This window comes from Phascolarctos cinereus, unplaced genomic scaffold, assembly GCF_003287225.1.
Source record: "Phascolarctos cinereus isolate Bilbo 61053 unplaced genomic scaffold, phaCin_HiC Scaffold_1;HRSCAF=81, whole genome shotgun sequence".
Taxonomy (NCBI): Eukaryota; Metazoa; Chordata; class Mammalia; order Diprotodontia; family Phascolarctidae; genus Phascolarctos; species Phascolarctos cinereus.
The window spans coordinates 229,460,384-229,477,458 of NW_027555514.1; the positions used below are offsets into that span (position 1 = coordinate 229,460,384).

Consider the following 17,075-nt stretch of genomic DNA (forward strand, 5'->3'; position numbering starts at 1 on the left):
AGATAGGGGCTGCCCTCTGGGCACAGCGCCAGGGCTTGCACCATCTCGGGATAGGGACTCCATCCCACTCCAGCTGCCGCCTGCCCGCGTTTGCCAATCACGCCCCACCAAACCCTCCTTGCCTTTCCTGCTCCCTTCCTGCGCATCCTAGACTTCTTTCTGAGCTTCTGGGGAAGAAACTTTAGTAACTGCTCTACAAATAAGCAAGCTAAACGAAACCTTTTCTCTTTGTTCAGTCGGGGCTGGGCTGTGCAGTATCTGAATTAGGTAGGAACGCAAATATCCTGTTTTTAAGTTCCTCTTCAGGTGCTTCCTTTTAGTGGGTTTAGAGAGAAGCGTCTCTAGAGAATTCCTCTGCTATGACCTGGGGTACAGGTGCATTCATCACCAAACAGCAGTTTCTGACGCTTTTCCTAAACTGCCTGTCGAAATCTGAGCCTAATTGACTCCTCTTTCCTGGGGTGGAATTTGTGAATTCTACTTGAGCAGCTGTTCACTTACAGGGATTGCTTAACCCTTTTTGTGTGTATGTGTCACTGATCTCCCTGGCAGTCTGGTGAAGCCTATGGACCCCTTCCCAGAAATGTTTGTAAATGCATAAAATAAAATACATAGGATTAGAAAGGAAACCAATTATATTGAAATTATCAAAGTTAAACAACAACAACAACAACAGCAGCTCAAATTCATAGATCCCACGTTAAGAACCCCTGAAGTAGAGGGAGGGGGGTGGGATCTGTGATTTCATTAATATAAGGAGCTCCCAGGTACTATGGCAAGTCAGCAGCTTCTCTGCTATAGTTTTACATGAGTTGGCTAAAATAAGAAAAAATGAGCGACTTATCTAGGATCTCACAGTGGGTGTTTGAACCCAGGTTGTCTTGGCTCCAAAGGCAGCAATTCAGCCCACAGCTCCATGCTGTGTGTCTCATGTTGTATTCTTTCTTAATTTTTATTTTCAGTTCCAAATTCTGCTCCCCACCCCATCCACCTACTGGGAAGGCAGGAAATACAATGCCCATTACACATATATCCTGTTGTCTTACAGATTTTCTGAAGTTAATGACAGAAGGCACCAGCAGAAGAGTGGCCTTATAGGTCTGTGTGATTACTGAAGCTTTAACTTAAACAAACACCCAACCTCCTTTCCTGGCTTTTAATAGTGTTTACTGAGGCACAGTTAACTGGTCATAGCAGTTGAGAATCAGAGTATGTGAATTTCATTTCTATCAGAGCTCAGAGGCCCTCTAAGGGGACTCCCTAGGTAATCATTTTCCTAATAGTGAGTGACAGTTGTCTATCCATTGAGATATTACAGGATTTAACTGGTACCTTTTGTCAGTGGGTTTGAGAGGATCTGCATGGGGAAAATGTCCTCTCTTCCCCCAGGGAAGAGAGGCCAATCTAGTGTTGCTTTTGTTATGACCAAACCAATGTATAATGTTAAAGGTGCTAATATCTTTATTTAGATTTTCCTCACCAGTTCAAAAGGGCACGGCTTTTCTGTACTAATAGTTATTAAATATATTTTTTCCTCTCTAGGAACAACAAGCCCCCATGTAATAAAATGAAGCTCGGTGTGGATAACAGATTGCTAGGCAACAACCACATTTCTTGCGACTGCTGTCCTTGTGCTAAATTGACTACACTAGGAGAGAAAAGAGGAGAACACAATGGCTTCTTGTCTCCTCATTGTAAAAATCAGCCTTACTGGTGCCAGAAAAATTTAAAAGGAAATGAATAAATCTGTTAGCTTTCTGAAATCTACATAAACAACTCTGGGTTTCCTCTGCTTCCTGGTGAAGACTTTTTTTTTTTCCTAACTCATTGTTGTGAATGACTCCCGGTACCTCCCCCTGCCATCAGTGTCAGCTGGAAATACACAGATTTCATTTTATCTGAGTTTTTGGCCCCATCTGTGGTTTTTGTTTTTGCCCGATGTTCAATGAAGAAATGGTTTCCTTAGATTCCAGCAAAATCCGGCATTAAAAGTTATGATCCAGAACTCCCTTATTATTCTTGAGGAGTCCACTTTCCCTATTGTGGATGTTTTTGGTATTAATTTCCCAGTGGAAAATGAGGTTTGGTAAATTGATTTTAAAGAAGAGATGAAGTGTAACTTTGTTAATAGTTTTTCTTCTAAAAATCTACTGGTGTGCTAGTCTTTCACAAAAATCTATGTTTAAAATCGTTTATACTCAAGGGACAGAATTACCTGCAGTTTATCGAAAAACTTTGTTTCCTTGTCATGAACTCTAGTAGAATTAAAGTTGGGTTGCACTGTAATATAATTTCAGAGATTTAGAGTTGGAAGGGACCTTAGAAGGGACCTTCTAATCCATCTATTTCATTTTATTGATGAGGGTGCTGAAACCTATACAGGCTGAGTCTTGCCTGAGGTTCTACAGGTGGTGGGGAATGGTAGAGCCAGAGCCTCTGATTCCATATCCCATGGTCTTTTCCTTTATTTTTATTTATTTAAGAAACTATACCAACCAACCAATCAACAATCTGGCCTAGCTCATGTTGAGCTATGAGAATACCCTGGTAGGTATTGGTCTTATCATAGACTTCTCGAATAGACATGCCATGGTGGTATCACTGGATTAAAGGATATACACAGTTTAATGACTTTAGAGGGGACAGTTAAAATTGCTTTTTAGGAAGTTGAGCCAATTCGCCAAGTCTACAAACAATGCCTCTCTTCTCATAGCCCTTCCAACAATGGACATTTTCTTCTTCTATCACTTGAACCAATCTGATAAGTATGAGGTTTAAATTCAGAGTTGTTTTTAGTTTACGTTTCTCTTCTTATTAGTGATTTGAAACATTTTATCTTCTAATTGTTGACGGCTTGTATTTCATCTTTTGAAAACTGCTTGTTCCTATCATTTTATCATTTCTCTGGACTTGGCCCTGTGCTAACATTTCTGTCAGTGACTTGAATAAAGTCAGAGATGTCATGCTCATCAGATTTACACTTGACACAGTTCTAAGAAGTATAGCTAACACATTGACAAAATTGAGAAGGATCTTGGCAGATTAGTACATTGGATTAGATATAAAAAGACGAAATTCAATAGGAATAAATGTCAAGTCTTTAACTTGGGTATGATAACCAATTTCATAAATATAAGATGGAGGAGAGCATGGATGGACAAGAGCTGTTCTGAAAAGGATCTAGGGCTTTCAGTGGACTTAAAACTCAATCTCAATTGGCAGTTGTGATGTGGCAGCAAAAAAATTGAGTGAAAAACTTGGTTTGAGTTAAGAGGGGCAGAGTTTCCAGGGAGATGATAAGTCCATTATTTTTCTCTTATTAGCTTTCATCTGGAGTATTGTGTTCATTTCTGGGCACCATGGTTTAAGAAAGACATTGCTAAGCTGAATAGTGTCCCAAGGAGGTCAAACAGAATAGTATAAAGCTTGTAATTCATGACATATGAGGACCAGTTGGAGAAACTGAATATACTTAATCTGGAAAAAAAGGATGAAGGCGGATAGAAGTTGCAAATGAGACAATTTAGGCTTGATGCCAGAAAAAGCTTCCTAATAGTTAGAACTGTCCAAAGGTGGAATGGCTTGCTTTAGGAGGTGGTAGGTTCCCCCTCCTTAAAAGTCTTCAAGCAGAGGCTTGGTGACCACTTGTGTGGTGATTCATTTTGTCTGTGGTTTGGATACAAACCACACAAAAGACAGCTGTTGAGATCCTATCTAGCTCTCAGATTCTGTCATTCTAGGTTTTTGTTGAGGAAGGATTCTTGTTCTTATTTTTTGAATCAGTTCCTTAAATATCTTGGATATCAGACCTATATTAGAGGGATTTGCTGTAAAGATTTTTCTCCCAGTTAATTGTTTCCCTGTTAATTCTAATTGCATTTGTTTTTGCAAAAACTTTTCAACAAGTCAACAAGCATTTATTACATACTTACCATGTGCCAGGCACTATGCTAAGCTCTCGGGACACAAAGAAAGAAAAAAAAAAGTCTGTCCTTAGGGAGCTTACAATTTAATGAAGTAGATAACATGTAAATCACTATGGGTAAACAAGATATATACGAGATAAATTGGGGATAATCAACAGAAGGCAGGCACTGGCATTAAAGGGTATCTAGAAAGGCTTCTTCTAAAAGGTGGGATGTTAGCTGAGACTTGAAGGAAGCCAGGGAAGCCAGTGGAGACAAGGAAAGAGAGAACTGTAGGCATAGGCTACAGCCAGTGAAAATTCACCAATCTGGGAGATGGAGTGTCTTGTTCTAGGAAGAGGCCACTGTTATGGGATCACAGAGCACATGGAGGCAGTAAGGTGGTTTTTGTTGTTCATCCTTTGTTCTCGAAGAGGACCAGAGACATCAGGAGGGTGATGTCTTGACTTGCAAGTGAATTGGATTTAAGTGAGGCAGAACTGTGCAAAGTCATCAGCCTTACTTTTTCCTCTAGAGTCATCAAGTCCAGTGGCAAGACATAGGTCAAGGCAACTGGTGATGGCCCCAGATGCAATGGGAGACTTTGGCCTTTTTAAGCTAAGGGCTTTCCCAGGTCTCAGTTTGTCTGAGGCAATGCCCATTCAGTAATTAAGGGCTAGGAAAGAATTGAGGTAAAAGATGGCCTAGTTTGTCTTCATAAAAGAGTCAGTCTGGGGGGGACACCCTTAGAGTTTCTGGCCAGAGCAGAAACAAGAAGACTGGAAAGGTAGAAAGAGATCAGATTATAAAGGGCTTTAAAAGACAAACAGATTTTACATTTGATTCTGGGGGCAATAGAGAGCCACCTAGGTCTGCCCTCTCTGACAGTGTCGGAGAAGGGAAAGTATACGAGAAATGTTGGGAGTAGAATCAACAGGACTTGGTAACTGATTGGATGGGGTATATATGAGAGAGTCAGGGGAGAACACCCATACTTCCAGCTTGAGTGATGGGAGGATGGCAGTGCCCTTAACTGTAACAGATTAGTAAGGAGAAGGGGATGGTTTCGGAAGAAAGGTGAGGAGTCCAGTTTTGAATTTGTTGAGTTTAAGATGTCTATGGAATATTCAGTTTGAGATGTCCAGTAGGCAGTTGAAGATGTGAAACCTGTTAGGAAAGATTAGGGCTGGATAAATAGACTAGGGAATCATCTGCATAGGGATAATTGAATACATGGAAGCAGATGAGATCACCGAGTAAAATAATATAGAGGGATAAGAGAAAAAGGCCCTGGATGGATCCTTAGCGTATACTCTTTTTTTCAGAAGGTATATCCTGGGTGAATATCTAATAAAGAAGACTGAAAAGGACCAGTCAGACGGGTAAAAGGAGAGCCAGGAGAGAGCAGTATTAGAAAACTTAGAGAGATGAAGGTATCTAGCAGAATAAGATGATTGATAATGCCAAAGTTTGCAGAAAGGCCAAGAAGGATGAGGATTAATAAAAGGCCATTAGTTTGGCAGTTAAAAGATCATTGTTAACTTTGGAGAGAGCAGTTTCAGTTGAATAATGAAGTGAAAAGTCAGTCTGTAGAGAATTAAGAAGACAGCGAGAGGAAAAGAAATGGAGACATTGATCATAGATGGCTTTCTGAAAGAGTTTAGTTTCAATTTTATATAATTAAAACTATCCATTTTATCCTTTATAATCATCCCTATCTCTTACTGGGTCAAGAACTCTCCTAATCATAGCTGCAAAAGCACTTCCTACCTTTAATTGGATAAGTACTTTTACATCTAGTCGTTTGGTACTTACATTGGCATATGGTGTCAAATGTTGGTCAGAACCTAATTTCTGCTGGACTGCTTCTTAGTTTTTCCAGCAGTTTTTGTCAACTAAGAAGTCCTTATACAAGCACTTGCTGCCCTTGAATTTATCAAATATGATACTTCTATGTTTGATTCCTTCTAGGTCTTCTTTGCTGAATTTATTCCATTGAACTTTTTTTTTTCAAATTTTAAAGTCTGGGTTTCTTCTTCATCCCACCGTTCTCTTTTGCTTTACTCTCTTGTTTAGCCTATTCACATTTAAACTTAAGATTATTAGACTTATATTTTCCTCTATTTGTTTCTTTTGTGGTTTTTATCCCTTTCTTCCATTGTCAGTATTTTGTTGTGCTTACATTAATTTAATGCCAATTTGTTCTTGTAGCTTCTGCCCATTCTTCTGTTTACTGGCCCTTATCCAAGTTCTTTGAATTTACTTCAATTTTTACTTTCTCTTTCCATCCATCCAACCATCCATGTGTTTATTCATTTATCTATTCATTCTGTTCTTTGTCCATCTATCCTTCCTTCCTTCCTTCCTTCCTTCCTTCCTTCCTTCCTTCCTTCTTCTTCCTTCCTTCCTTCCTTCCTTCCTTCCTTACTTCCTTCCTTCCTTCCCTCTTTCCTTCCTTCCTTTCTCTGTGAACTTTCCCCAGGAATTTTAATTTGCTTTGCCCTCCTTATTAGTTCTCTTCTCTTATAGTCTGAATTTTATTACCTAATTCATGGACTATATCCTTTGTGGTAAGAACAGTACCCATGTGGGTTCCTGCCATGTAGGCCAGGCTAGGTTTTTTTTTTTTCCCTCCCTAAAAGACAAAGTTGTCTCTAAGAATTGATTGGTCTAGGAAGCAAAGTCTTGAGCCATTGATTTGGCTATATAGGAGCAGTCAGTGCCCCTGGGTTTTGGCAAATGTCCCACTGCTATATAAATCACCATATCTTGTAGGTCAGATGAATTTCTGAATGAAAATGAGTGAGGCTGCATCTCCTTGAAAGAGAGCTTTATCCTTACTGAGTATATACTGGCTAATTAATGCCTAGGGGCAGCTAGGTGGTGCAGAGATAGAGAGCCTACCCTGGAGTCAGGAAGACTCATCTTCATGAGTTCAAATCTGGCCTCAGATATTTACCAACTGTGTGACCCTGGGCAAGTCACTTAACACTGTTTGCCTCAGTTTCCTCATCTGTAAAATGAGCTGGAGAAGGAGATGGCAAGCCATTCCAGCATCTCTGCCAGGAAAACCCCAAGTAAGGTCACAGAGAGTGAGACACAATTGAACAACATGGCTAATTAATCCTATTTTTGTTAACTGTTAGATGGTCTGTAAGTGTTTTTGTTTTATTTTAATCTCATATTTTAACTGCCAGACTAGCCTGAGTCGAGAGTGGACTACAACACCTTCTTTATTCTTTCCATGTTCCAGAGAGTAAACCTTCTGAGGTTTACATTTAAGATCTTTTATGTTGCCTTTGTAAATATTACCTTAGTCTCCCTATCTTCTACTGTGCCTTGCTTCTAGAAATATCACTTCTTAAAAGGAAGCAATGGAAGATGGAAGATGGAAGCAGTGTCATATGGTGGGAGTCACTCCATGTCCTAAGTCATGAGGTCCTATTCTACCCTCTAATCTTACAATGATTTCCACTCCCAAGCCATGTTATCCTATTTTTGGTTCCTCTTGTTCTATACCTCTCTGGATGCTGGCTGCTCTTGGGGGACTCATGCCTCCCTTCTCTTCAGGTAAGATATAGTTCTGGTAGGTACAACTATTCTCCTAAAGTGTGGATTTTCCCTGCTTAAGACCCATTATCAAATCCCTATCTTTTTGCCACAGATAAACACCTTTTGTAACCTGGGAATGCTCTTTAGTGAGGTCCTTTCCTTATATCGCCTTGAGTTGGACACACCTCTGTCAGGAGGTGGGCAGCATGCTTCCTCTTCAGTCCTCTAGAGTTATGGTTGTTCATTCTAAAGTTTTTCAAAGTTGTTTTTCTTTACAATGTTGTTTTTATTATATAAATTGTTTTCTTGGTTCTATTTCACTCAGCATCAGTTCATACAAGTCTTCCAGATTTCTTGTCATCTCTTATGCTACAATAATATTCTATTATATTCACATACTATAATTTGGGTGCAAGTAATCAATTTGTGGGCAGGTGGGTGGCTCAGTGGATGGAGTGCTGGGCCTAGAGTCAGAAAGACTTATCTTCCTGAGTTCAAATCTGGCCTTAGACACTTCCTAGCTGTGTGACACTGGACAAGTCACTTAAGCCTGTTTGCCTCAGTTTCCTGTAAAATGAGCTGGAGAAGGAAATGGCAAACCACTGTTGTTCTTGGAGTTGGGGAGTCCTGGGTTTGAATCCACACTTACTGTGTGATCCTGGGCAGGTTACAGGATCTTAGGCTCACAGATTAAGAGCTGGGAGGGATTTTAGAGGCCAACTAGCCCAATCTCCCTTTTAACAGATGAGTAAACAGTGGCCTGGGAAGCTTTTGCCCAAGATCACACAGGTGGTAAACCGTTTCATGTCTGGAATTCATAGTTTCTTTATCTCACAAATGGAGAAAGTCTGGAGAACCTATTTCATGGTTTTGTTGTTAGGCTCTGGTGAGATAATCTAATCTATAGTAAAGTAGTTTGCAAACCTTAAGGCATAATATAAGTGCCGGTTGCTATATACTATAATTATTTCATTTTCTTTTTTCATCTTATCCTATTATTTTTTATCTCATAGGGAGTGCCTGGGAAGGAACTTTCTTTATCAAGGAAGTTTATATAGTCTTAGACTATTGCCTGGGGGCACATTAGTGACTTTTCCAGCCCATATATGGCAGAGGCAAGACTTGAACCCAGGTTTTCCTGATACCAAGGCCTACTCTCTATCCACTGGGACAAACGGCTAACACCATTATTACTAATGACATTGGTTAAGCAATTGCATTAATATGGACTTGATTCCAGATAATAACGTTATTTCTACTTACATTCCCCTCTCTCCCTACCCAACTTTTTTCTTTTTTCAAGCAAAAGAATATGATAACCATTCAAAGGAATTAACTCCTTATTTTTGAAAATCTATTTCCCCCCAGTTACATGTAAAGACAATTTTAACATTCATTTAAAAAAATTTTGAGTTCCAAATTTTCTCTCTCTCTCACCTCTCCCCTCCCTGAGACAATAAGCAATTTGTTATAGGTTATATAAGTTCAATGATGCAAAACATATTACCATATTAATCATGTTGTGAAAGAAGACACAGACCCAAAGAGGGAAAAAAACCATGAAAGAAAGTGAAAAATAATGTGCTTTGATCTGCATTCAGACTCCATCAGTTCTTTCTCTGAAGGTGGATAACATTTTTCATCATGAGTCCTTTGGAATTGTCTTGGATCATTGTATTGCTGAGAAGAGCTAAGTCATTCACAGTTGATCATTGTACAGTATTGCTGTTACTGTGTACAATATTCTCCCGACTCTTGGTTCCTTATTTAAAAAATAAAACAAAAACAAAAACTCCACAAATGAAGAACTGACCTCCATTTATAGCTTGTTCTAGTAGAAACCCTTAAAGTAAAAGCAAGAAAAAAATTCCTTAAGTCTTACTGAATCTTTATTTAATATCATTTAAGTCCATTTTTTTATAGTCATTCAGTGCCCACTTTCTTAAACACCTGCTGTGTACAAAACCATCGTGCCTTTGCCCAGGCTGCCTCCCCTCCCTCATTATACCTGTAATTCATTCAATATAACTTTATGAAATGCTTACTATGTGCAAGGTATGTCCTTCTCACTTCTGCCTCTTAAAATCTTTACCTTTTTCCCCAAGGTTTAACTCCAGTGCCACTTCTTTTCATCATCCACCTGATTGTTTATGCTTTCTCACTCATCAGATCATTTTATATTTACTTCTTTATTTTAATGTTGTATCCTTAAAGGCAAGGACTGTTTTTTAATTTTGTCCTTATATCTCCAGGATGCCTTGAAACATAGTAGGAGCCCAATAAATGCTTCTTGATTTGAAGTGGTGGCTACTTGGGGAAGTTCAAAGATAATAACATTTATCCCTATATTCATAGTCCTTACAATCTAGTAGTCAGTTAAAAAACTTTTATTAAGCACCTACTATGTAGCAGGCGCTGTGCTAAGGAATACAAAGAGAGGTAGACGACAATCCCTGCTCTCAAGGAGCTAATAGTCTGTTTGGGGAGACAACATGAAAAACAACTATGTACAAATAAGCTATGAACAAGATAAATTGGAGATAATCAACAGTGGGAAGGCTTTAACACATAAAGAAATATATTATGTAAAATAACTATAATGGTAGTCTAGAGAGAGTTTGCCTAGTGTAATCGTTAGAGAGCTGGCCTTGGAGTCAGAAAGACCTGAGTTCAATTCCTGCTTCTGATAGCTGAATAATCATGGATAAGTCACTTACCCTCTCTGTAACTATAGATTACAGACAAGTTTTCATTGTGGAGGCTATTTCCACACTGGGAATTCCTTATGCTAATGAACTTGATGGTCAGCCTCTTCCCTGTTAGCAATTATGATAAAATTGTGATAAAAACATTGGAGAGGGCCAAAGTATGAAAAAGGTCTCGGGAGGGAGAAAAGATCCTTTTGACTTGGTATGATTCTACATTTAGTGGGGAGTAGTTTGGAAAAGTAGGAGAGTACCTGGTTATAGGTATCTTGAATAGCAGGGTAAGAAGTTTGGATTTCATATCCAAGTAATGAGATTTTAATCCATTCCTTAGCATTCCCTTTTTCATGGAAACATTTAACCTTTTATTCAAATTACTTTTTTCCCCTTAGAACATTTCTGTCCTCCTTAAAGTCCTTCCAAGTTTTCCTAAATAATAGGCTTCAACAAATTCAGAGATACAGGCTGGAATTTTTGTGGTTGTTGTTCAGTCATGTCTGATTCTTTGTGACCCCATGGACCAAAGCACACCAGGCCTCTCTATCTTCCACTGTCTCTTGAAGTCTGTCCAAGTTCATGTTCGTTGTTTCCATGACACCATCTATCCATCCTGTCCTCTGCTGTCCCCTTTTCTTTTTGCCTTCAATCTTTCCCAACATCAGAATCTTTTCCAGTGAGTCCCATCTTCTCATTACGTGGCCAAAGTATTTAAGCTACAATATTTGACCTTCCAGTGAACAGCCTGGATTAATTTCTTTAAATATTGACTGATTTGATCTCCTTGCTGTCCAAAGGACTCTCAAAAGTCTTCTCCAGTACCCCAATTTGAAAGCTTCTATTATGTAGAACTCAGCTTTACTCATAGACCAACTTTTACAGCCATACATGGCTACTGGAAAAGGCATAGCTTTGCCTCTATAGCCCTTTGTCAGTAAGGTGATGCCTCTACTTTTTAGTATTCTGTCCAGAGGGACACAAATCTTCAAAATGAGGCTAGTTAATGCCAAGAACAGTAGTAGACTTAGCATCTCAAAATATGAGTCATACTCTTGACAACTAATGAAAACATTAAGCTTGTTTTTAAAGTAACAGTAGAGAATTGCTTATTAGTATTCCTACTGTGATCTACTGTCTCTCTGGAGCCTTTTCTGTCCTTTTGAAAGTCACTTTGGATAAATTGGAAATTCTGGAAATGTTGGCACATCCTTTATCTTTTTTTGCAAAGATGAAATATGTTACCTACAATACTTGAAGGTCAAGAAATTGCTCAACTGCCTTGGGTTTTTATTTTCAAAGTAGCCAGAATGAGTATTGTCACATTCACTTACATATTAAAAAAAGCACGTCTTTCATATTCATGTGCCAAAAAGGTGTGTGAGTAGATGAATAGGAGGCCTTTTTATATGTATTTATGGGTAAAAGTGGTAGGTTTTGGGGCTTTTAACAAAAGTAATATTTATCAAATGAGAAAATATTTGTAAAGCAATTTGTAAAGTGCTTTAGGAATGTTAGTTATTATTGTTATTATCAAGTCAGAAATGATCCTGGTTTGTAAACTCACCATTGAAGCACTTTCATGATTAAAATTGTATATATATGATTTTTAGGTAAGTTTAAATATGTGTGCTAGTACTACAATAGAATTTTTTGGAGTTGTATGTACCTAGATATTTAGTATCTGATTGATTGGTGCCAAAGGAAATTTATAGAAAAAAACAAGTTAGAGAATGAATGTCTGACTACTTACACCATTAGCATATGATGATTTGATTCAATTCACTTCAATTCAAGAAATATTTGTTGAGAACCTGCTATATGTAAGGTGAAATATAGTATGGCATAGTAGACAATATAGCTTAAAGGCCTTGAAGTCAAGAAGAACTGGGTTCAAATTCTGCTGCTGACACATTCCACCTATGACCATGGGGATCTCAGCGTCTCAGTAACATTCTGACACTATAAGTTATAAATTGCTGATCGGTAGCAGGGGAAGGAATTTCTACATCAGGAGTGCCCCCACACAGATGAAATCATAGGACTGGAGCCAAAAGATTGTGGAAGTCGCTGTGGAGTATACAAAAAACCCCAACATGGTGTGGTCCCTGCTTGCTATCTAAGGGAATCACAGATCTAGAGCTGACGGGGAAACTGAGGCCAAAGGAAATCAAGTGGCTTGCCCAAGTTTCCATATGTAAATGGAAAAGTATCAGAGGTGAGATTGGAACCCAGATCCTCTGACTACAGAACTGGCACTCTTTTCGCTGTACCATTCTCATTGGGCTTATTTTCCAGCATCCAGCACAGTACTTGGCACAAAGCATGCACTTGTTAATTGGCTAAGACCCAAGTCCAAATCAGGCCTCAGACACTTACTAGCTGTGGTACCCTGGGTAAGTCACTTAACCTCTGCCTGCCTCAGTTTCCTCATCTCTAAATGGGGATGAAAATAATGCCTCCCAGGGTAGGGACAAATGAGATAATAGTTATAAAATGCTTTGCAAACTTTAAAGCACTATATAAATACTAACAATTATTGTTATTAGTAGCAGGGGAGATAGGACTAACGTGTATTGTATAATGTGAAAGTTCAGTAAAGTATAGAATGCTATGTTAGCATATTTGGGGAGGATGTGTATGATTGAATAGATGCGTATAATCTTGGGTGACTAGGATTAATTCGTTTAAATGGTTAGTCTACAGAATAGGAGTTTTTAACCTTTTTTGAGTTTTGGACCCCTTTGACAGTCTGGTGAAGTCTAGAGAGCCTTTTTTTAAGAATAATGTTTTTAAATTCATAAAAAGCACAGATTTATAAAGGAAGCTAATTACAATAGAATGCAGTTATCAAAATATTTTTAAAATTTATATTATAAAATTATAAATATAAAACATGTAAATATATAACCAGAAATATATTATAAAATTATGATATAATCATTTACTTATATATTATAAACATATATAGATTTAAAATTTATTTAACATTATTAAAATATATTTTTAAAAAAAGTTCATAGACCCCAGGTTAAAAATCTATGGTCTAGAAACCATTCTGCAGGTGGAGATCACGTTTATGTGTCCATTTGTCTTGATAACAGATATTGGTGAACTGAAGGCAACTCTTCGAGAGCTGACGTATAGCATCGCTCTTCAATCGGCAAAGTTGCTTCGTCACCTGAAGCAAAAAGATCGGCTTCAGCACAAAGTGCAGCAGAACTGTGACATCGTGACGGCGTGCTTACAAGCTGTGTCCCAGAAGAGAAGTAAGTACCACTGAATCCCTGTAGCATCTCCTGCTGACCACCCTTGGGGGAATTTGATGCCGCGACAGTTGGGGCCCAAGGCTTTCCATGGAAGCTTGTCACTTGAGAAATCAGACTTTTAAATATCAGTATTGTCATGTTCTATTTGTGATGCATATTAATCATGTTTCCATTCATAGCATTAAAAGTATTTAATCTATTTCATTGTATGAATTAAAATGACTAACAGAGGAGCAACATGGTGTAGTAGGTAGAGGGTTAAGCTTGGAGTCTGGAAGACCTGGATTTGAATCCCACCCCAGGCTCTTATTAGTTGAGTGACCACCGCTCCCAAGAAATCTCTTATACTCTCTCAGCCTCAGTTTCCTCATCAATGAAATGGGGCGGATAAACTTGTAGTACTTCCTTTACGGGGTTGTTGTGAGAATCGAGTGATATAATATTACGTAAAATGCATTGCAAACCTTACATTACTTAGAGATATAGAAAATGAGGTCCGGGGAGTCTAGATGCCTTGCCCAAGGTTACATAGGTATTACATATTTACATTATATTGCATACATACATAACGTTACATAATTACAAGTGTTTCATAGGTAATAAATGTAACCCCACAACCATCATTATCACTGTTATCCAGCTGCATCCCATTCTCCCAGGAAGAAGGAAGGTTTATTTTCAGTGTCTAAGTCTTGTTTCTCTTATTCTGGGTATTGACACAATGTTCTTTGATATTACCTCTTCCCTCACAATGCCAAACCTCGACTAGAATTTTCATTTTCCACTCAATTTTTTGCATCAGGTAGAAACAACCTTAATGTACAGTAGCAGAGTTCCCCCTCATTTCTTGGTTGCTATGCCAAATAGTTAAGCACTTGACTTTTTAAAAAGAGAGAGTTTGTTCTGAAATAATCGTTTTGAAGTTCTGACCAAATAAAATATTTGTAAAGTGCTTAGCACAAAGCTTTGCGCATAGGAGGCACTGTATCAAAGCTCATTACCTTCCTTCCCCATTATTCTGTTCCCTTCCCCCTAAAACTAAAAGGAGAATTATTTTTCTCTGTAAACTGAAGTTTCCTCTTAGATGTTCTTGTATGTAGGTTTTTGTTGTTGTTGTTGAAGGAGGGACCAGAGGCACTGTTTCATTGCTACAAGGAGCTCAAGATCAGGACATTCCTTTTACCTATGCAGCTGGGCATCTACTCTACACATTAGAAATGTCTAGAGGCACTGACAGGGTGAGAGATTTGGTTACAGTCATGCAGCTCGTATGGGTCAGAGTCAGGATTCGAACCTTGGTCTTCCTGACTCTGAGGTCAGCTTTCCACTATGTCATGCTGCCTCCCTGTGTGTATAGGTAAACAAGTTATAAATGAATTGTTGGATTATGCTAATGCTCTAGCTATTAGTGATGTGGTTAAAGTTAGCAATAAAAGCTTACTGTGTATGAATTCTATAATTCTCTTGGGAATAACTTCACGTATGTTCTATGACTAACATTTCCTTGCTTTTGTTTTGTATTTTGTATTAACATGCAGCATGGCCGAACATTATGTTCAGGTATGATTATACTAATTACATGTATGATCAGTATATTTTAATTAAAATGCTTGAGGCAGCTTTCAAGAGTTTATGAAAGTGAGCATTTTATTTCTTTCAAAAAAATTTGATCCATTTGACGTGGTATCTGCTCTTACTTTCCACTTAAGGATTTTTTTTCAATGAAAGTTAATTTTGGGGGGTTGGTGAGTTTCAGACAGTGAAAGCTGTTGGCTCAGATTCCATTTTTATGCTCAGTATTCCTCCAAGTTTGTTTTCTTTCTTATCCTGCCCCAGATTTTGATAACTCAGCACCATAGGACCTGCTGCTGGATAAGAGACCCATAGACTTAGAGTTGTAAGTGGTTATTTTGTCCAACTTCCTCATTTTACAGATGAGGGAAACTGAGGCCCAAAGAGGTTAAGTGAATTGTCTCATGACATGCAATGAATAAATGGCAGAGCTGGGATTTGAACCCCGGGTCCTCTGACTCTCACCCCAGTGCTCTTTCCACTGTACCCTCCTGTATCTCTCCATTGAAGAATAGTTGCTAAGGGCCACAAAGAGATAAGAATCTTTAGTAAGTGGGAACTTTAGTAATTTCAGAGTTAATATTTTACTCTTTTCTCCTTCGTATTGTCATCTCTTATTTCTTACTTATCTTATTATTCTTATTTATCTCAGTCTTTAGTTTAGTTTACCTACATCAAAGTTTCCAGTGGAAAGTAGAAGATACACAGAGCAATAGAAGAGAGAGGGAGGGAGACGTGCCAGGAAACGACGGAATTACTAACTAGAGAATATTGTTAGTGGTTATCAAGCATACTTAGGAGTTTACAGGGCATCCAGATTTATTGATAATGCAATTTCTATTTATTTGGCTGAAAAACACAGAAGTCCATACTCTATGTGGTCAAGTACCAAAGTTAATTTTTCAATTAATCTTCTTATTAAATTTTAATTTCTTGATATAATTTTATAGTAAAACTTGAGTTAACCAGAATGTCCTGGGAATAGGGTGTTCTGAATGATGTTCCTGCCTTCATAGTGAGACTATACTATGTATAATTAAATATCTCTTTGAAGACTTATAACTTGACATTGCCTTGGGGTTATAGTTCTTAACATGAATTCACATTGTGTAGTGCCCTCGATGTAGAAAATGCTGGAAATTTGGCAAAGTGCGTGACAATTGGAGGAGGCCACAATGAGGCCATTGCTGGGGAGGAAAGGCTTGTAGGACAGATCTTGGCTAAGGAGGAGCTCAACTGAAGTTTAACTATGGGTGTGGGTGGAGGGAGCATACAATTTGGTGCCTTCCAATTTTAAATAATTATTCTTATTAACTAATAATTCATTTATCATGGTGAAGGAGTGTAAATATTATCAGAAACCTCTAAATTTTGTGTCCCGGGACAAAGCTCCAGTTGCTAGTTCTCATATAGTTCTGTTCAGGTCTTATGGAAGATTTTTTTTTTCCTGTTCAAAACTAGAAGAAAAACAATACAACCTTTGGTTAATCTTTTTATTTTGTTAAAAGGTATATAAGGTAATATTTTTATAAGATATATAATTTATTTTTAATATTAATAACATAAGTATAGTTTATGTGCTAAAAATCAATATATTATCTTATTTCTACTATATTTGATATAACTGTTTACCTCTTATAGTTGGATCAAGCCTCTCAGTTCATTGTAGTAGGACCCTACTATATGAGTATACATTATAGTAGAACCTGCTATATAAATATACATTATAGTAGGACCCTACTATACAAGTATACATTATGGTAGGACCCTACTATACAAGTATACATTATAGTAGGACCCTACTATACAAATATACATTATAGTAGGACCCTACTATACAAGTATACATTATGGTAGGACCCTACTATACAAATATACATTATAGTAGGACCCTACTATACAAGTATACATTATAGTAGGACCTTACTATATAAGTATACATTATAGTAAGACCCTACTCTATGGTGGCAAGGGTGGTGTATATAGGGAGGGGGAAGATGGGGTGAGGGTATGGAAGTTAGAGAAGAGAATGGGGGGAGCAGTAAGAATAATTCCTATTGATTGATTCCTCCCTAGGC

The 17,075-nt window shown here is 38.0% G+C and overlaps 1 protein-coding gene and 1 long non-coding RNA gene across 4 annotated transcripts in view; both read left to right on the forward strand.

Moving 5' to 3' along the window:
* Positions 1–17,075, forward strand: part of TBC1D30 (TBC1 domain family member 30) — a 119,036-nt gene that overhangs the window by 794 nt on the left and 101,167 nt on the right. For all 3 annotated transcript variants that reach the window (XM_020990191.2, XM_020990192.2, XM_020990193.2), the window contains exon 2: positions 13,261–13,425. In XM_020990191.2, the coding sequence (XP_020845850.1) occupies positions 13,261–13,425 (165 nt within the window). The remainder of the gene's footprint in view (positions 1–13,260; positions 13,426–17,075) is intronic.
* Positions 8–1,902, forward strand: LOC144454357 (uncharacterized). Its single transcript, XR_013482741.1, has 2 exons — positions 8–267; positions 1,543–1,902. It is a non-coding gene; the product is annotated as an uncharacterized LOC144454357 (long non-coding RNA).